Source organism: Phalacrocorax carbo, chromosome 28 (genome assembly GCF_963921805.1).
Source record: "Phalacrocorax carbo chromosome 28, bPhaCar2.1, whole genome shotgun sequence".
Classification (NCBI taxonomy): domain Eukaryota; kingdom Metazoa; phylum Chordata; class Aves; order Suliformes; family Phalacrocoracidae; genus Phalacrocorax; species Phalacrocorax carbo.
The window spans coordinates 3,076,849-3,096,068 of record NC_087540.1 but is presented as its reverse complement, the minus strand read 5'-3'; the positions used below and the strand labels follow the sequence as shown (position 1 = coordinate 3,096,068).

Genomic DNA, 19,220 nt, shown 5'->3' with positions numbered 1-19,220 from the left:
AGTGTGGTATTCGGATTGGAACCTGCCTCGGTACTTGCAAAGCGATGAAATTCTTTGGAAAACCAAGAGGAAACTAAACCATAGATATTTCTCCTTCGCCCAATGGCGAACGGTTACAGTCACGTAACTGTAAATGTGCAAAACAAAGCAGAAGCATCTGATGTCTAACTCTTGAATTCATCCTCTGGCTGCTAGTCCAGTCTGCTTGTAGGGCCAGAGACGTGGCTACACAGTGCCTACTTGAATGCCATGCTTCTGTGGCTGAAACACTGGTTCATCTCTAGGGCCCAGCCCCGTGCTGCACACCTCGAAATGGATGTGGTTTGCTTGCCCTGTTGTCGTTACTCTTATTTCTGAGGGCGTTGGACTTGTGGCAGGGCAGGTAAGACTGCCCCTGTGCTTTCATGACTTCAAAAAGTAGCTGCTCATATCCATTTGTCCAGATGGTTGGAATCAGAAGCAACAGCATGTGCTTCATTTACCGGAGGCTTTTTCATACATCTCACCAGTGCAAAGAGATAAGAAAAGTGAAAGCCAAAAAGGGGATATTATATCCCGCTCCCATATCATTCAGGGATCAGAACAGCGTAGGGGTATAGCAGCAGTGCCATTTAGTTGGGGAAAACGAAGGTGCGGTCTTGCAGGCGTTGAGGCAAAGGGCCATCGCACGGCTGTAGCGGGGGGTGGCTCGTGCTCGGAAGCAAGTTGCTCTTCAATGCCTTCTTTTATCAGGTACTACTGATGGCATTACGTTTTTTTAGGTGGTGAAGTTAAAAGGCCAGGTTCTGTCAGTCATGTTCCGATTCCGATCCAAAAACCGGGAATGGCTCTGGATGAGAACCAGCTCCTTTACCTTCCAGAACCCCTACTCGGATGAAATTGAGTACATCATCTGTACCAACACCAACGTCAAGTATGTACATGGAAATGACTTGCCAACCACCAGTAGCACACGAACCTGACGGGATCTGGTCCCCGAATGACCAGCAGCACAGAACTGCGGGAGCTTTGGCCTCTCCCCCTCACCAAGCTTCCCATCTGCTTGCACAGGCCCTGGAGGAATTGCTAAGTCCCGTGAGCGCTCTTTTCCTGGGCCGTGGCAGGCGCTAGAGGACTATAAAGTGCAAACAACTTAATTCCTTTGGCCGTCTAGGTTGTATGGCTTAGCAAGCTGCCAAAGTGGGGCTCCAGCAGTGCCTTTTTTAACTCTGGTTGCTGGAGCAAGCCTCCCGTCTGTGTGTTTGCATTCAGAGCTAATATTAGTGAAGTCTGCCTTTGGATGTGGCTCTTGGACTCCTGTGACGGTCCAGGGGGGCAGCTGGTCCAGAGAGCGGCTTTTCATGTAAGCAGGACTGCCTGCAGCTGATGGCAGAAAGTAGATGCTTTATTTTTCTCCACTGCTGTAGTTTTGTCCCTGGATTCAGCAACGAGCTCCAGCGGGGAGACCGCTGTCAGTGCTGCTCTCCTCTTCCCTCTCTCTCGGCTGTCGGAGTGGGTTGGTGCGTCTGCTTTGGGAGTGAGCAGAGCGGCTCGCTCTCCCCGCGGGTGAGCTCTAGGCCCCGTACAGGAGAGCAGCAACTGAAATAAAAAACCCAAACATGCCTGCGTGTGACTGATAACCGCAGGCTTGGTGGGCGCAGCAAATGGCGTCTCTCCAGCCAGGCAAACAGAAGGCCAGGTTGCTTGTGGGTAGGTGAAGAGCCAGGATTTTTTTATTATTGCTATTTTTTAATTTTTTCTCTTTTTTTTTTTTGGCAAGGAGGCAAGGTCCTAGAGCGCAGGCAGCACTTCTTCCCTTCCTGCAGCTGGCAAGCTGGCGCTTTCTGATGAGAAAGTATTAAGGGCTGAGCAGCGACAAATCCCTCTGGCTTTAAAGAGCCGTGGTCCGAGTGCAGGGCCGAAATCTGATGCAGGGCTGATACAGGCCCTAATTCCTGTCCCGGCGCTAGAGATATCTCTTTGAACTCATTCATCCCACACGCATCCATTCCCACATCCATGCTACGCCTTCTAATAGCGCTGCAGAAATTCAGGCCAGAGAAGCAGCAGCCTGTGTCTGATCGTGTTTGAGGGGCATTTTATCTGTGTGCATCTTTGGTAGGTTGTCTGTATTGCTTCGTCTTCGAGATCAGGTACCACTGAAGCAGCAGCTTGCAAAAGAACTGTCAAAAAAACACTGGATTTTTATTCTTTTCTTGTGGGAGTTAATGTTTAACTGACTTGTGACAGTTAACAGGGGAGCGTAACGAACTCCACCAACGTCTTGGGCTTAAAACCTAAAGCTGCTGGTGGGTCCCTGTAGGCTCCAGCTCTGGAGCGTCTGACATAGGGCTCAGTGGACAACCTTGGGGGTTTTTAGGCTCCTGCAGCCCCTGCCTTGTGCTTTAAGGAGGATGCAGCTCTGGCCGTGCTCTGGGTGTAGGTTATTAATTGCTCCCCTGCTCAGTGGCCGAGGGCAGAGACCTTTGGCTCACGGCCGCCAGCGTTATGTTACGTGGCACCCCCCCTTCAGGGACCACGGAAAGCGAGTGGAAGGATCCTTCACTCAAACAGGTTTTGCAAAAGCAAAGTTTCCAGTCTTGTCCGAGACAGGCGCGTTCTCCTGCACACAGTAGCCGACTGTTTGCCTTCACTTCGTATTTTTTAAAATACATTTTTTCTTTTTTCTTTTTTTTTTTTCTTTGCTTTAAAGGAACTCGAGCCAGGAGTCTCGGCCTGCCCTGTCAAACTCAATGCAGAGGCCCCAGCTGGGGCAGAGTGTCAGCCTTCCCCTGGAGATGGGCACAGCACAGCTGCCCTCAAGGTCAGGAGGTGCTCAGCTCCTTTTACCGTGCCTCTCTTGCTGGTTCTGCCCTCCTGTCAAATAGCCTTCCTACCCAAACTTTCCTCTCTGCAGCAATGAACTCCTCTGGGCTAATGAATCATTGGTGTAACCACAGAGTATCTGTTCCCTTGGCAATCGTTTCTAGCAGCCGGTGTTCTCCTGTTACAGAGACTTTCTATTTTAGGCAGCAGCAGCCGCCACAACAGACAGAGCTGGAAGCGGTCCCAGGAAGAGAGGGCCTGTCTGGTTACGACCACTCACAGGTAAATCGACAGGGGTTTCGGTTGCTCCTTGTCCTGCGCTATATAAATGACCTTTTGCTGGGGTTGTAAAGGCGGCCACACAAGATTGCCGTCAGGCTGCTGGGAGTTTGGAGAGGAAGGTGTTCTGCCTTGCGTTATTTGCTGGATCTGCTTGCTTGATTCTGGTCTGCCCCTGTGGGTCTACCCCGCTATGCCTGTGTCAACGCTGCCGGCCCTAAACGGCCACGCCGTCCCGACAGAGCGCACGGAGTGCAGAGAGCGGCCCGGCCTTTGCCTGCAGAGCCCTCAGCCGTTCTCCGTGCTGGCTGCGAGACCGCTGGCTTCCTTTGCGCTCAGGGTGCTAACAGCTCCCCTTCATCCCTGCTCCCAGGTTCCTGTTCAGCCTGTGACCGCAGCCGGCCCAGAGCACAGCAAGCCCTTGGAGAAGGCAGAGAGCCTTTTTAATCAGGAGCGAGACCCAAGGTTCAGCGAGATCTACAGCAGTATCAATACAGGTAGGCAGCGCGGGGCTGGGAGGCACAGCCGGGGCAGGCCACAGCTTTATCCGATTTCGTCTTCAACTTGAGCGCACTTTGCTCTCCCCTAAGTCACCTGGGGCGGTTCTGGGTGCAGAGGCTCAGCATGATGCTTGTGGCAGCCTGGCTCTGGCAGAACAGTGCCGATCTTGGCACTGGGTGGGTAATTCCTGTCTAATTCCTGGTGCGCTGTTGTGGCAATGAATTGTCCTGCAGCCAGTGTTTTGCTGGCGGGGAGTGGGTGCAAAGGTGTCTCTTGCTCTGGTCTTGCCGCCTGCCTTAGCCTGACCCTTCCTGCTGTCCCTGGGGAGCAGATCCTGTGATCCTAGTCTGAGCTCTGAATGCAGTGGATGCTCTAGCCCCAGATGACCTTAATGCGAGCTTATTAGCAAATGGAGAGGAAATAAAATTAAACAGGCTTTTACAAAACCATCTGGAGTCTGTGTCTGGATAAGAAACGGTCACGTTTGATGCTTTGGCTCAAAACAGTCTTCCTTCACATGGGCACGTCTCTTGCAACTAGTTCTCTGTTCCTGCCCCTGAGACTTTCCCAGCCCTAACGTGACACGCCCTCTCTCCGCAGACCAGAACAAAGCCATTCCTGCCAGCACAGTGCCCGCCAACCAGCCCCTCTTCACACAGGGAAACACTTTCACCCCTTCGCGGCCTGCCGAGAACTTCAGGTGAGGCTTCCTGCGCTGTGCTTTGAACGGCCTCGTGTCAATTTTACCTTGCCCTGCAGTTGTTCCTGTGCTGTTTGCGTGTCCTTCTGCAACAGCCAAGAGTTCCCGGTCTCTCTCTGCACGGCAGTGATTGTCCAGAAATGTGTTCCTATATAACGTGCACAGAAAATACAGGGGGTCTCATCCAGGCGCCTGTTTCCTTGAGGTGTGGGGGAGAGGAGGGCTTCTGCCGCCCTGCTCTCCTGCCTGCTGCTCTTTGCTCCCGCGTAGAGCTGTGGGAGCTCTGAGGCTGTGCAGAGTCAGCGCAGCCCCTCCCCTGCCACGCCGCTCCTCGCCCTTGTCTTCACCTCCCCAGCCACTGCCTCGATGCCCTGATATCCCTCTGTCACTTGCCGAAGCTTGTCCGCAGGATAGCTGCGCCTCTTGGGCGTGCTTAGCCTGAGCGCGAGAGCCGAGCTGGCTGAGAGCAGCCTTGCCCACAAACCCCGCAGCTCCTGCCAGCCGTGTCCCTGGCCGGGCAGCGTGACGGGCACCGGCACGTGAGCGGAGTTACCCCACGGTTCTGGGCTCGTTCCCCCCACCAGTAACTCGCGCGGGTGGTGTTTGTGCCTCCTCATTCTGCGTGTGATACCTGGCGTCCTCAAGAGCCTCTCTCCTGTCTTCCAGGAGCGGCAGCATGGTACCTCCGGTGAACATCATTCAGCAGCAGCCCTCGTCAGCGGGCCGGATCCTAGCGCAGATCTCACGCCACTCCAACCCAGCTCAGGTCAGCGGAACCAGCTGGGCTCCAGGGACACGGCCAGCGTTCACACCCCAGGTAGCAAAGCCTGAACCCTCGGTGCGGGCCCCGAGTCCCTGCTGCGTTACAGACCCTTCTTGCCGTCGTGAACCAGCCCGCTCCAACTCTCTAGCTGAGCGATGGAGCAATGCTGCGCGCTCGTGTGCGTTTGGGGCCCGTCCAGCACCTTCTTGCCCCAGTCGAGGTTCAGAATAAACGCATCTCTCCTCTTCCTCTCCCGTTTCTTGCTCTCTTACAGCAAGTGGCATCCCAGACAGTGAAAACTCGGCCCCCTTCCTTTGGCATGGGGACTTTCCAAGGCACCCCGTCTTCCTTCAGCCCCATGGCAGCACCGGGCTCTACGGCTTCTCCTACGGGGGCTGCTTACCCGAACCTTGCCAGCCGTGGCACGGGCTTCAGTGAGTATGGCTTGGGGCGCTGGGGAGGCTGGGGTGGCAACAGAATCCCGCTGGAGGACAGCTGGGAGCCTCGGGCAGACGCGGCCTTGGTGCAGCACGCTCTCTGTCGTTTCCTTGTCCATTGGGAATGCCCAGAGGTAGAGGGCACGGCTAAACCCCTGCTTTGGTTACCACCTTTAACCATCGTCGCACCGCAAGGCTCCTGAGCAGATGAATTTTGAACCATTTTAAGGCTGACTGGGAGGAAACGAACCCCTCTGGGCCTCCCCTGCATTTGTTCTCCCCGGTAGATGGGTTCTGACAAATGCCTTAACGCATGTGACGGTTCAGTGGCTGTTCCCGGAGGGGAGACCCTCCCCCGTTACCAACGGGGCACCACCGAAGCAGTTGCGCGCTTCCCAGTCCCGTCAAAGGACGACAGAAGGCGCGGCCCTGCGCCGGCAATCCTTGGCTGACTCGTTCTCTGTTGAACAGCGCCGGAGGCAGCGCAGACCCCGGCCCCGTTCCAGACGCGGGCGGCCGAAGGCGTGGGGATGTGGCCGCAGTGGCAGGGACAGCACCACGGCCCAGCGTCCGGGGAGCAGCACGTGCAGCCGCCGCAGCCAAGCCAGCCTGAGGTCTTCTCAGTAAGACGGTGGTTTTCTTAACCTCCCGAGTGAGGACTGGTGTGGGCCAACCTTGGGGGAAGGAACGGCCTGGGCTTCCCCAGTGCGGGCAGCTGGCTGAAGCGCCGAGAGCTTGTCCCTCTAGTTTGCGATATCTGGTGAGGTCTCGAGCTTGCGAGTAACGTGATGGAGCTGAAACTGGGGAGGAGAGGGCAGGGAGGCCTCAGCTGGACTGGCTTTGTGTCTTGGCCCGTTGCACGATCAGCGCAAAACTCTACTGGCCCCGCAGCTGAATTTCTTCTCTAATTTCTTCTAGCTCTAATTAAAAACAGCAACAAAAAAAAGCCAAACGCCCCCAGTCCAATAAAGTGAGGAGAGTTCTTGGGAGTTGCTGTTCTTCCTGTGAGTTGCTGCCCCCTGTTTTCAGAGGAGTCAGTGCAGTCACTGCTCGTCACTTAACGTTGCCGCTCCTGCAGCCCTGGACACAAGGCCCTGGGAGGGGTGGGAGCGTCCCGGTGCGCGGTGCCTGCTCCGCCATGTCCCAGCCCAGGTAACGACTCTCTCCTTGTATCCCACAGGACATGCTGACGATGCTGGGAGACCAGGGACCCAACTACAACAACGAAGAGTTCCCCGAGCTGAACATATTCCCTTCTTTTTCAGAGTAAAATAAGCCCTAGGGGAATCAAATTATAGCTATATATAATATCCATGTGTAAAGGAAAACACCTAAGTCTTTTTTTCAAAGACTGCTGAACTTTCTAAACACTTCCTGCCTTCCGGAGGCGAAACTCCTGCCCGGCAGCCTGGAGGCCGGCCGGCCGCGGGGAGGAAGATGCGGCGGCTTTGGGCACCTCCTCTGCGCGGCGCCGGCAGCGGGGGACGGTTCGCCTGGAGGCTTCGGGACTCGAGTGCTGCGAGAGCCGCGGCGGTCGCCGACACGAAGGCCCCGTGATTCCAGAGCCGCTCCCGAGCGGTTTTCGTTCCGCCCGCTGCGTTGGTCGGAGGGATCCCCGTCCAGATGACGGGCGGCTCCTCCAAACTCACAAGGTGGCTTTTGCTGGTTTTATTTCAATCTTCTATACCGTGACTCTTTTTCTATAAAACACAAAGTATTGTAACTTTTTAAACATTGGAAGAAACTCTTCCAAGCGTTATCCCTGCGTAACGCAATTCTGGAGGATGCTCGCCTAAGAATCCTTGTCGCAAGCCGGCGTTCTCGGAGGCAGCGGGTTGTTACTGCGTCTCCAGGCCGGGGGTCTGTACCGGGAGCGCCCCCCGTTGCCCGGCACGCCGGCCTTCGTTTGGGTGCCGCCTCTTCTCTGAACTGTGCAATGAAAACGGGCCTCTGCTGTCAGCGTGGCCTACGCCATCCCTCGGGGCCCAGTCGTTCGTGTGAATGACGGGATAATTACGAGCCATAAAAATATTATCTATGTAGCTTTGTTCTCCACGCACCAGTTTGGCAGCTGATGGTTTCTGTGCTGCCCTGAACCGATGTTTCAAGAGGCTTTTTGTCAGCTTGGGGGGTGGGAAAACCTGCTCTGCCCTGTCCATGCAATTTTACCACGTCGAGAGTGAGTTCCCTGCCTTCGTTTTGGAGCTGGACGTCTGGCTCCCCGTGCAGGGAGGCCCCGGCTTTGTTCCGGCCCTTGCTGAGGAGCTGCACTTCAACTACATGCTCCGAATGGCAGCATTTGCTTTGACACTCGCCGGCTCCTTGAAGAAAAATTCATGCCATATGATGACCCTGTTGCCAAGTCACAAAATGGAGGAGAGTGGGGGGAGAGAGGGAACAGAATTATTCTTTTTTATATATATGTAATTTTTTCAAAATTTTTAAGCCTTGACTTCAAATCTTCAATGTGAAAAAAACCTCATGGCAGATCTTGCTCCCCTCGGGGTCTGTGGGAGCCTCAAGACCAGTTTTACTCCCCCGTGACGGCGAGCCTTGCTTCAATTTCAGCAGGAAAATGTCTTCATTGCAGAGTTTGACTTGGAAGGAAACTTGGCACACGTGCAGCGGGGGAAGAATATGAAGCTTGCCTGGAAGCCTGCTTTTGTTTTGGATGAAATCTGGGCATTTCTCCCTCCTCCTCCCCGCGTGCCGGTGGGGCTGCTCGAGCCCCCCGGCCTGGCCCCGCGCGTCCTCTGCTGGCGTGGGGCAAGGGGGGGACGTGCTGCTCGGAGCCGCAGGCCTCGGTGGTGCCGCGAGGGGGGACGAGCGGCTTTCGGCGGCGCCCGTGGCGGGGAGCGCCCGCAGCGGGAAGGCTTTGGGACGCTTGCGTTACTGACGGTCAGGCTTCGGTACTGGCAGAGACCCGCCGAGGCTCCTCTTGGCTGTGGAGCAGAAAGCTTTCTTTTTTTTTTTTTTTTCCCCCGTCCTGATTTGCTGGAAAATTAAGATTTGAAGGTTTTGGGTTGTTTCTTTTTTTCGTCACTTCCACCACCACTTCCCTGTTTCTCTACGGAAAGGTGGGAACCTCCCACGAGGGAGCTTGGAAACGTCCCCTGATCCGTCCCCATCCTTTAACCTAGGGAAAGTGGTACCAGCACTAACCCCGCAGCCCGTCGCGTCCCGCTGCCGGGCTCTGGAGCTGTCTCGGGCGTAGGGGAGATTTTTGCAGAGCACCAAGCGTTAACCATCGTGGGTGCTCACCCTCGGGCTGGCCACGCCGGCCGCCGGCGTTGGAGCCCTGCTGACCCGACCGAGGATGGAGCGGCACTTGGCTGCCAAAGGAGGAGGAAAACTCCTGTTTCTACAGAAATGAAGCCCTGGGGAGCTCGACCTTTGTGAAGCTACAGCTCTGGTGCTCTCTGGAGTCGTGTCCCAGGGTGGCAGTGGGAGCCGGCCTTGCCCGTGGTGCTTCGCAACAACCCCCGGCGAGCCCAGCAGGACCCGGGGGCCACGTGGGCGAGAGGCGGCGACTTCCAGGTCTGTGTGTCCCCAGGCCCAGAGCCCGTCTGTCCCCGAGCCGCCGTGGGTGACGCTGCTGTGGCCACCCTGATTTCGGGTCCTGCCCTGGACAATTCGAGCTGCTGCGGAGAAGAAGCCAGCTGGAGCAGGCGGCAAGCGCCGGGCGCCCTGGGCAGCGCCGGCCTGGCTGTGGCGCTGGTGGCAGCGGAGGACGAGGATGGGTGAGGGGCTGGCGGGGTCTCAGCACCTGTCCCCCGCCCCAGCGGGTCCCTGGGCCCTTCCTGGGGGCCGCGGGGCAGGGGCTTTGGCCCTTCATATCCCGCTTTGATAACTGTATTATTATTCAGTGTGAGGGGGGGTTATTTTATCATACGATGCCTTGGGTCGGGCAGGAGCCAAACCTTGAGGGGATTTGTTTTGGGCCCGGGGCTCCCTCTCGCTGCAGGATTTGCAGATGATTATATGTAGCAGAGATTTTACAACAAGATATTTTCCCTTTTTTTGTTTTTTTTTCAAAGCTCTGTCTCATTTCTGCCTCCCTCCATACGGCTTGCCGCGATGCCGGGGCAGCTGCGCTGGGATGGAGCCTTTCCCCCGCGCTCCCTCCCCTCTTCCCCCTCTTAATTACTTGCAGTCGCGGTCTGGAGCGCGTTAGCTGTCCCGTGTGACCTTGGCGTTGGGGGATTGCGTTCCCCCCGAGCCCTGCAGCCAGCGGGGGGATACGGCCTGGTGCTCCCCCCGCCTCTGATCGCTCTCGGCTCCCCGGGTTTGCTCCCGGTGCCGGCATCTCACCGCTCGGTCATGCACAGCCGAGTCAGGGCCCCGTGCTCGGGGCGATGAGTCCACGGCGCAGCCCCGGGGCTGATTCAGCAGCTGGGGAGGGTGAGCGTGTGCGGGGGGCTGCGGGTCCCTCTCCCCAGGGACCCTGCGGTGACGGGGTGCCACGGCTCCAGCTGCATCCGCGCATCTCCCACCCCCTTAACCCTGCCCTTTACTCCCCGGGACAGGCCATCCTCGTACCCATGCCTGGAGGAGGAGGAGGATGATGATGGCCCCAGCGTGGTGGGCCTGGGATGGGGCACTAACGCCACCGGGTCACGCCGGGTCCTTCCAGGCAGTGAACAAGGTTTTCTGACTCGTCCTGGCGGCGCCGCGTGACGAGGTGCCACTCAGTCACCACAGAAAGCACCGTCTGGCCCCCCTTCCCCGCGGTGTTGCTGCCTGGGCTCGGGGATATGCGGGGGCTCCCCCGGGCCCTACCTGTGTCCCCCAGAACTGGGCACAGTGGGGGGCAAGGGAAGGGGAGGCAGGGGGTGGAGGTCTGGCCTCTCTCCACGTGTCGCACAACGACCCCGAGGTGCTGGCGAGGGTCCGACCCTGCCGCGTGGGGCTTCTCCTGAAGCAGCGGGTGCTCGGCCCTCGCTGGGGGGGATCGTGGGGCAGGAGGGGGACCCTGGGGCAGGACTCCGGGGCACAGAGGGTGTCCCCAGGGTGGGATCCAGAGCCCCCACGCCAGGGCTGACTCAGCTCTGCCCTGAAGCATCACGTGAAGCTGCTGCATCCCCCTGCTCCGTCTCCTCCTTCCCTCCAACCCGCTGCAAACTCCAGGCGATTGCCAAAATTTTCCAGCTGCCTCTTTAACTTCCTCAATTCAGCGGCATAAAAGAGCCGCGGCCGCGGCACCCGCATCTCCCCGTCCCAGGCCGCGCCGTCCTCCCACCGACAGCACCATGCTGGGGTAAGGGGTGCGGGAGAGGGTCCCGTGGGTGGACGGGAGAGCCGGCGAGGCGCCACTGGGGCAGTTGGGTGGCTTCTTCCCCAGGGAAATGGACCCCAGTGGGAGCGGGAGGGGAACCGGGGTCCCGTGAGGCGGCGGCGGGAGCCTCAGAGGTGCAAAAGGGGAAACTGAGGCACGTGGCACACGGAGCGGGGCTGCGGGCTGCAGCTTGGCCTGGTGTCCCCGCTCCTACTCTGCTCCGGGGGTCTGGTGGGAAAGTGGGTGCCGGGGGTGAGTGGGTGCAGGAAGGGAGGGGGCAGGATGCCCGGGGCCCTCCGTGCACCCCAAAAACTCGGTTTCCCCACGGCCGGGGGCTGCCAGAAAGGCGCCGGTGGCGGCGCAGTAATGGGAACCAGCTGTCCCGGCTCATGTGATGCCTGCGCCCAGCCAGCGCTGCCCGCAGCGGGGTCCCGGCCCCCAGGCAGGGCGGGCAGGGGGTCCCGGTCTCCCCATTCCCAAAGCAGGGTGGGGAGGAGGTCCCAGTCCTGCCTTGGCCTCAAAACAGGGTGGAGAAGGGTCCCAGCTACAAAGCAGGGCGGGCAGGGGGTGCAGGTCCCCCCATCCCCAAGGCAGGGTGGGCAGGGGGTCCTGGCCACATCTTGGCTCCAAAGCAGGGCAGGCAGGGGGTCCCGGTGTCCCCATCCCCGAAGCAGGGTGGGCAGGGGGTCCCGGACCCGCTTTGGCCCCAGAACAGGGTGGGGAGGGGTCACAGCCCCAAAGCGGGGTGGGCAGGAGGTCCCAGTCCTGCCTTGGCCTCAAAACAGGGTGGGGAGGGGTCCCAGCTACAAAGCAGGGTGGGCAGGGGGTGCAGGTCCCCCCATCCCCAAGGCAGGGTGGGCAGGGGGTCCAGGTCCCCCATTGGCCCCAAGACAGGGCGGGCAGGGGGTCCCAGTCCCAAAGCAGGGTGGGCATGGGATCCCGGCCCAAAACCAGAGGGTGGGCAGGGTGTGCTGGTTCCCAGGGCCTGGCGATGGGGCGGGTGCGGGGGTCTGGTCTCCCCCAGCCCGTTAATGGGGTGGGTGTAGGGTCCCTCCCGGGGTCCTACAGGGGTCCTGGCTCCTCCAGCCCACGCTCGGGTGGGCGCCTGTGACCCAGTCACCTGCAGCCTGAGGTGGTGGCGGGCGCAGGGTCCTGTCCCCGTCCGGCCCTCCCAGGCTCGCTCTCCGTCCCCGTCCCTGTTCCCCAGGACGTGGTGGCCCGCGCTGCTGGCCTTGCTGGTCCCCGCGGCGGGGGCCCAGCCGCACCCCGAGCGGGAGCTGGACGCCCAGTGGGACCTATGGAAGAAAACCTATCGCAAGCAGTACAACGGCAAGGTACGGCGGAGCCCCCCGAGGGGACCGGCCCCTGCGGGGTTACCAGGGGGAGCTGGGGACCACCAGGGTGTCCCCATGGGGCTGGTGTCCTCGGGGGTGTCCCCACGGTGCGGCGGGGGGCGTGGGCAGGACCCCAGCGCCGTCTCGCCCCATGGTGCAGGGGGACGAGGTGGCGCGGAGGCTGATCTGGGAGAAGAACCTCAAGTACATCAACACGCACAACCTGGAGCACGCGCTGGGCGTCCACACCTTCGAGCTGGCCATGAACCACCTGGGTGACATGGTGAGTGTCACCGGGGGCACGGTGACGGGGTGGGACAGAGGGGACTGAGCGCCCTTGGGTGCCCGCCAGCCCCAGGGCTGCACCCATCCACCCCGGGCTCCTTCCCCAGACCAGCGAGGAGGTGGTGAGGGTGATGACGGGCCTGAAGGTGCCCCGCGGCCGCCCACGTCGCAACGAGACGCTCTACGTCCCCGACTGGACCGAGAGAGCCCCGGCTGCTGTAGACTGGAGGAAGAAAGGCTATGTGACGCCCGTCAAGAACCAGGTAAGCAGGGTGCTCCCGGGGGTGCCCAGAGCGGGGCGTCACCCCGGCATCACCCATCGTGTCCCCGTAGGGCCAGTGTGGCTCGTGCTGGGCTTTCAGCTCGGTGGGCGCGCTGGAGGGGCAGCTGAAACGGAAGACGGGGAAGCTGCTCTCCCTTAGCCCCCAGAACCTGGTGGATTGTGTGGCCAACAACGATGGCTGCGGCGGCGGCTACATGACCAACGCCTTCGAGTACGTCCGGCAGAACCGCGGCATCGACTCGGAGGCTGCCTACCCCTACATCGGCCAGGTCTGGGGCTGGGACGGGGGTTTGGTCTCCATCTTCTCCCCCCGCCGACTGCCATCCCCTGCCCATCTCACCTCGCCGGTCCCATGCAGGATGAGAGCTGCATGTACAGCCCCACCGGGAAGGCGGCCAAGTGCCGTGGCTACCGGGAAATCCCCGAAGGGAATGAGAAAGCTTTGAAGAGGGCCGTGGCCAGGATTGGACCCGTCTCCGTGGGCATCGATGCCAGCCTGCCCTCCTTCCAGTTCTACAGCCGGGGTGAGGGGCTGGCGGGGCCCTCTGGTGCCCGCTGGCCACAGGGCAGCTCGGGGAAACTGAGGCACGGTGGGGTGGCTTATCCTGGGTGTAACGGCCTGGCCTGTCCCCAGGTGTGTACTACGATGAGAGCTGCAATGCCGAAAACATCAACCACGCGGTGCTGGCGGTGGGTTACGGCACGCAGAAGGGCACCAAGCACTGGATCATCAAGAACAGGTACGGCAGGACGGCGGGGCTGCGTTGGGCTGGGTCGGGGTTTGCCGGCGGCTCTGCCGGCGGCTCAGGCTCTGCCTGTTCTCCCCACAGCTGGGGCGAGGAGTGGGGTAACAAGGGCTACGTCCTCCTGGCGCGCAACATGAACAACGCCTGCGGCATCGCCAACCTCGCCAGCTTCCCCAAGATGTGAGCGCTCCCGGCGTGCTCCCTTCCCGCACCGCATCCAGCCGCCCTCCCCGCTTCCCCGCCATCAAACACGGCCTTTTCGCTCCCGATCTCCGAAGCTGGCGTCGCTCCGGGGGCAGGGGTCGGATCCTGCCGCTCTGGGAGAAATCTCCCCCAGGAGAGGGGAGAGACACCCCCCCCCCGGCTGCAGATGAACGTGACGAGCTCCCCTCAACTCTTTTCCCGGGACTCCTTTCCCGTTCCGGCGCCGTGTGTGCCCAGTTCTGCTTTCCCGCGGCCGCAGGCGCTCGGCGCCGGGCTTGGCCGGCTCCAGAGAGTCTGACCCATCTGGAGATGCTTGTGCAAACAGGTCCCACACCAGCCCCTGCCTCCGAGAGCGCCGCAGGTGCAATAACCCCCACGGAGAGCACGGACCTGTCTCCTCGCTCTTGCATCCCAGTGGGGGCTGCAGAGAACGATACGACTTTATTTTTAAAATAAATACTCTTGGGAATAAACGCTGGGGCTGGTTTGGTCTGTGCTGTCCTGTCCCCGTGGTGGGACGGGGCTGGAAAAGTCCTTCCCTTTCCCAAGGGCGCAGGAGGCGACGGTAAAACACGGCTGACTCCGGGGCAAAAAGGGAGAGAAGATGCTGCCGGCATCTTTTTGCAAAATCCCAGCTGGTTTTACAGGACCCTGAAACAGGTCAAAGAAACGTGGTGGGGAAAGAAGGGGACCAACGAATAAACAGCTGCTGCGGGCTGCAGCGTCGGGGTAAACGTCTGTGCCAGGGCTCGGTGGCATTTTGCAACCAAAAGCCCTGTGTCTCCCCAAAAACCCAAACCCAAGTGCTCCTTTTAATGAAACAAATTCAGAAATGACTGCAGCAAAGCTCAGGGCAAGCCCCAACAGGAAGGAAGGGAAAGTGATATTCGCTTTAAAAATCCACACCAAAAAAATTTTGACATCTAAAAATAAGTTTCTTTTTCCCACTCATACCCACGCACCAAGCCGTGGGGAGGCGAATGGCTTGGCCGGGTGATGGAGGGCGTGAGGGACGCTGGTTTACTTCATTGGGGCCTGCCAGGATGCAGCATCAGCGGTGTTTGAAACCAGAATGCTCTGAAAAGAAAGTGAAATAGGGGCATTTCCTCGTTCGCTGCTCCTGGAGGCAGCAAGCGGAGGGACCTCCTCGCACCCCTGAGCTGTCCCAGCCCCTCGCACCTGTCCCACGGCCAAGCCGGGCTCCGTGGAAAGCTGCACCGTGGCTGGGCAGGCAGGTTAGAGACCACCCGGGGGTGATTTTTGGCTGGAAAACATGCAGAAATGGTCCCTGTGCGCTCGCCTGGGGGACTGAGTTCATCTCCAGCTCCTCGGTGTGTCCTCCCCGACTGCTCCTTCTCCCTGAGAGCTGCTGCAGCAATCAAAATGCAAAGTTGGCAGAGGAATTATTTGAGGATGCACAAAATTTCCTTAAAAGAGACTTTTTGGGGGGGTGGCACTGCAGGTGTGCGTGCGGGGAGGGTCTGGCTGTGTGTTGTGGTTGCACTGGGGCCGCAGAGCATTGCTGTGCGACCGGAGGTGGCTCCTCGCCAAGGAGAGAGGCACTGGGATGGGGGTGGGTTGGGGGATCGGTGGGGAAGGAAAGCCCCCCAGGCTGGGCTCTGAAACTGCCTCTGCAGTCCTGGCCGAGCGGGATGAAGCTGCTGGTTTCCATCGCCTTCCTGGCCGCGCTTGCGCTGGCACAGGGACACCCCGACCCCGCGCTGGACTGGCACTGGCAGCTCTGGAAGAAAACCTACGGCAAGGAGTACCGCCACGAGGTAGGGGCGCTGGGGAGGTGGCGTGGGGTGCTGGTGTGGGGGGTGCTGCGCTGACCACCCGCTGCATCGCCCAGCGCTTCGAAGCCCTGCTGGCTCCCAGGGGTGGTTTGACAGGGGCTCCCGACAACCTTCTGTGGGATAAAAATGATGAGATGCCGCGGGGGCTGTTGCTGCACATCATGAGGCTGTGTTTGTTTTCAGAAAGAGGAAGGGGACCGGCGAGCGACGTGGGAGAGGAACCTGCGGCTGGTGACGCTGCATAATCTGGAGCATTCCCTGGGGTTGCACTCCTACGAGCTGGCCATGAACCACCTGGGAGACATGGTAGGTGACGGCCGCACCACGAGGCTCAAGCACGGAGTCATGTGTTCGGTCAAGGGGGACGAAATACACTGTGTTGGTGATGCCGCAATAGCATCACCAACAGCAACTGATGATCCATCAGTGATGGAGGAATTCATCAGTCCCCGGAGGCTGCAAGGACAAACCTGGTCCTTTAGGTGGAGTGGGATGAGTGGAAGGATCCGCTCTCCTGTCGTGCAAAGTAAAACTTGTCAATGCCTCTGTGCTCCTTCCCACCAGACCAGCGAGGAGGTGGCGGCTTTGTTAACTGGGCTGAACGTCGCCCCTCGGCCAAACCGGACCTCCACGTACCGACCGCAGCTTGGCAGCAAAGTCCCCGACACCATGGACTGGAGGGAGAAGGGATGCGTCACGGATGTGAAGAACCAGGTTTGAAACTCTCTTTGTGCCTCCTTGTGTCTCGGTCCTGTCTCAGTCTGAGCATCTCGGGGGCGTTTGCAGGGCGCCTGCGGGTCGTGCTGGGCGTTCAGTGCCGTGGGAGCCCTGGAAGCCCAGGTGAAGCTGAAGACGGGGAAGCTGGTGTCTCTGAGCGCCCAGAACCTCGTTGACTGCTCCAGGAGCTACGGGAACAGAGGCTGCAGTGGCGGATGGAGAACCAAAGCTTTCCAGTACATCATTGACAACCAAGGGATTGACTCGGATGCGTCCTACCCCTACACGGCTCAGGTAGGCATCAGACCTGGGCAACGCTTAGGTTGGCTCAGCTGAAAATGGAGGAATTAATAGTCCTGTTGCTCCCAGAGGAAATCCACTTTGGAAAACCAGGGAGTTGTCTGTCCTTAATGCCGCGAGCGTCGGTTCTGGCTCACATAACGCCGAGCAGGACGCTGTGCAGGCCCTGATGCGGTCCCCCCCCTTGCCTTCGTGTGCAGGACGGTGCGTGCCACTACAACCTGACGGTGCGGGCGGCCACGTGTTCCAGGTACGTCGAGCTGCCGCACGGCGATGAAGCCGCGCTGAAGGATGCCGTTGCCAATGTGGGACCCATCTCCGTCGGCATTGATGCCAGTCAGCCCACCTTCTTCTTGTACAAAGCTGGTGGGTCTTCCAGAGGATCACAAGAAAGGGATGTGCTTTCCTTCCCGTGACGCAACTGCCTTAAATTATTTCAGCTTTGAATTGCGTTTTGCTTGTGTCGCCCTAATTCTTGGCAACAGGCATTGGTGACACCTCCCAAAGAGTGAATTTAATTCCCATTTGGGCAGTGACTCGGGGCAAGTTGTCCAAAGGGTGTTTCCAAATGCCTTCCAGGTATCTACTATGACCTGAGCTGCTCTCAGGTGGTGAATCATGCCGTGCTCGTCATCGGCTACGGCTCTTTGGATGGGGTGGACTACTGGCTCGTGAAAAACAGGTACAGCAAACCCGGTCGCTGAGCAGCTTTTCCTTTCAGCCTCTGCTCCAAAAGGCACCCTGAAGGTTTCAAAGGCGTGCCAGCGATGCGCTTTTTGATGCCCATCAGCTTTCTTTAGGTATGTTTAGGGCTCAGCTCCAATGCAAAGGTGGTGTAAAGGGCCCTCGATTAAGCCCTACAAACCCAAATCGACGTACGTCACCCAAAACACTCCTGCCTGACTCCTCGATGATGGCTAAAAAAAATGGTATTTCTGCTCTGCGGGAAATTCCAGGGTTTCCAACATTCCTGGATGCTGAGTCAGCGCAAAGGGCTGGTGCTTTTCGGAGACAGAAACCAAGCTGGTTTGATCTGGGGACACGCCGGCGAACCCCCTCCTTCGGCCCATTTGGAGGCACAGCCTCAGGGATCATTGCAGCCGGGCTGCCCCTTGCATTGAAACGTATTTGTGAATGTTTTTTTTTTTAATCCCTGTTTAAAATGCAGAAAAAGAAGAAACAAAGTGTTGAAATGAAACAGTCCTGCTCGGACAGACACATCTCTGGAAAAACCAAACCTGCAATGTCAGCAAAGCTACATTCAGCAACTGAAATCCATTATCTTTTTTAAAAACAATAACAAAAAAAACCCAAATGTGGGCAGTTCTGTCAACAAAGCTCCTTTATCCTCATGTCAGGGCTGGGCTAAAAACCCAGCAGTTTCCTCCTCTGTCTCTCATCTCTGGCCTCGGTTGGATTTAAAAAAAAAAAAAGGTATTTTTAATACACAAAACTAATTAATTCACCTTTATCTGGTATTTCCCTGGTGGTTTTGCCTCACTCCAGCCCATAGAAAAGAAGTTATTTTCCTCTGTCCCTGCCTTAGAAGAGTTAGTGGCAGCAAAGCCTGGCAGGGAAGCAGTCAGGAAGTTCAGCCTTTTTGGCCAGAAGATGCAAATTTGGCTATTCCTGTGGCTGCTGAGGAGGAAGCATGAGTTTAAAAAAAAAAAGGGAGGGTGAGGAGAGAGAAACGCAAGGGTGGGGTGGTACAGAAGGAGGCAGTAACCTCCCGTGGTCTAATTTTTGCTTCTTCCTTCTTCCAAAAGTTGGGGTGCGCATTTTGGCGACCAGGGCTACATCCGGATGGCGAGGAACCGTGGAAATCACTGCGGGATCGCCAGCTACGGTGTTTACCCCCAGATCTAGAGGGCTCCCCGCTTCAGGACGAGCTCTTGAGACGCCACCACTCACCCTGCTGATCTCAAGTGTGCCTGGCTCTGCTCCAACCTTCCCTCCTTGAGGAATCCCGTTGCATTTCTACAGATAAGCTCGTTCAAGCGCCTCATCGAGTACGGCCACCTCATCCGCGCTCCTCAGGAACTTATCCATTAATAAAGGATGTTCTGTTGGGAATTATTTCAATTATTTAGGTGGAGGGCTCTCTGTTGTCATTGCCAACTCTTGCAATCTCCAGCAGCTTTTTAGAAAATGACTCAGCTGCACCTTCAAAGCTCTTGAGACACTGTTTTGCTTCCTCCTCTTCTCTTAGAAGATGGTTTCTTGCAACCATTTTATGTCCCGTGGTGAGAAATGCGCCCTCCTGCCTGGCTGTCCTTCGCGCAGACCCGGAGGATGCCCTGAGCGGAGGCTGGAGTGTGATTTCCAGGCAGCTGGAGACTTTGCTTGACCGTGTTTTCAGCCTGACTGCAATGTAATGTGTATTAGGCGTATCTCCTGCTGTCCGTGCAGCACTGAGGCTGGCCAGCTCAGCTCCATCCCATGACTGTGTTGAAACCATGTCTTCCCAACTGTGCTACCCCACCGAAAAGTGAATAAATGTGATTTCTTTTCTGCTCCTAAGAGCTGGCTTTGGTCTGGTTGGTATGCCCTGAGGTGGGGTGGGGGGTCAAGCCCACCCAGTTCAAACCAGAAGCGAGGCTTCGTGCTTGATCTCATCCTGTCTCTTAGCACCAGATCAGAAAAATGCAAAAATCCTACCAGAGAAGAGCGACTCCTGCTCCTGCCCACTGGCCGCACAAGCCACATAAACCACCGTGGGAGCCTTGCCATTAATAATTGGTGTGCTGGAAACAGGAAACTCTCAGCTGCAATAATTTTCTGCTGGTATTGAGGGT

The 19,220-nt window shown here is 58.3% G+C and overlaps 3 protein-coding genes across 10 annotated transcripts in view; all 3 read left to right on the top strand.

Moving 5' to 3' along the window:
* ARNT (aryl hydrocarbon receptor nuclear translocator) overlaps window positions 1-9,517 on the top strand; it is a 28,712-nt gene extending 19,195 nt beyond the window's left edge. For 3 of the 8 annotated variants that reach the window (XM_064474671.1, XM_064474669.1, XM_064474670.1), the window contains 9 exons: window positions 762-913; window positions 2,693-2,803; window positions 3,009-3,087; window positions 3,458-3,581; window positions 4,186-4,285; window positions 4,952-5,102; window positions 5,323-5,482; window positions 5,957-6,108; window positions 6,666-9,517. In XM_064474671.1, coding sequence (XP_064330741.1) covers window positions 762-913; window positions 2,693-2,803; window positions 3,009-3,087; window positions 3,458-3,581; window positions 4,186-4,285; window positions 4,952-5,102; window positions 5,323-5,482; window positions 5,957-6,108; window positions 6,666-6,755 — 1,119 coding nt within the window. In that variant the 3' untranslated portion in view covers window positions 6,756-9,517. 8 annotated transcript variants of the gene reach the window in all.
* Window positions 9,518-9,666: 149 nt separating this feature from the next.
* CTSK (cathepsin K) lies at window positions 9,667-14,085 on the top strand. Its single transcript, XM_064474981.1, has 8 exons — window positions 9,667-10,742; window positions 11,968-12,094; window positions 12,255-12,377; window positions 12,487-12,642; window positions 12,713-12,931; window positions 13,021-13,186; window positions 13,297-13,402; window positions 13,493-14,085. Exons 1-8 carry the CDS (start codon window positions 10,735-10,737, stop codon window positions 13,590-13,592), a joined length of 1,005 nt encoding a protein of 334 aa, XP_064331051.1. The 5' UTR covers window positions 9,667-10,734; the 3' UTR covers window positions 13,593-14,085.
* A 632-nt stretch (window positions 14,086-14,717) lies between these two features.
* On the top strand, window positions 14,718-18,937 carry LOC104044829 (cathepsin S-like). Its single transcript, XM_064474984.1, has 8 exons — window positions 14,718-14,847; window positions 15,250-15,390; window positions 15,592-15,714; window positions 15,973-16,122; window positions 16,195-16,419; window positions 16,626-16,791; window positions 17,005-17,107; window positions 18,192-18,937. The coding sequence occupies exons 2-8, from the start codon at window positions 15,265-15,267 to the stop codon at window positions 18,289-18,291; spliced, it is 993 nt and encodes a 330-aa protein (XP_064331054.1). The 5' UTR covers window positions 14,718-14,847; window positions 15,250-15,264; the 3' UTR covers window positions 18,292-18,937.
* The last annotated feature ends 283 nt before the right edge of the window (window positions 18,938-19,220 follow it).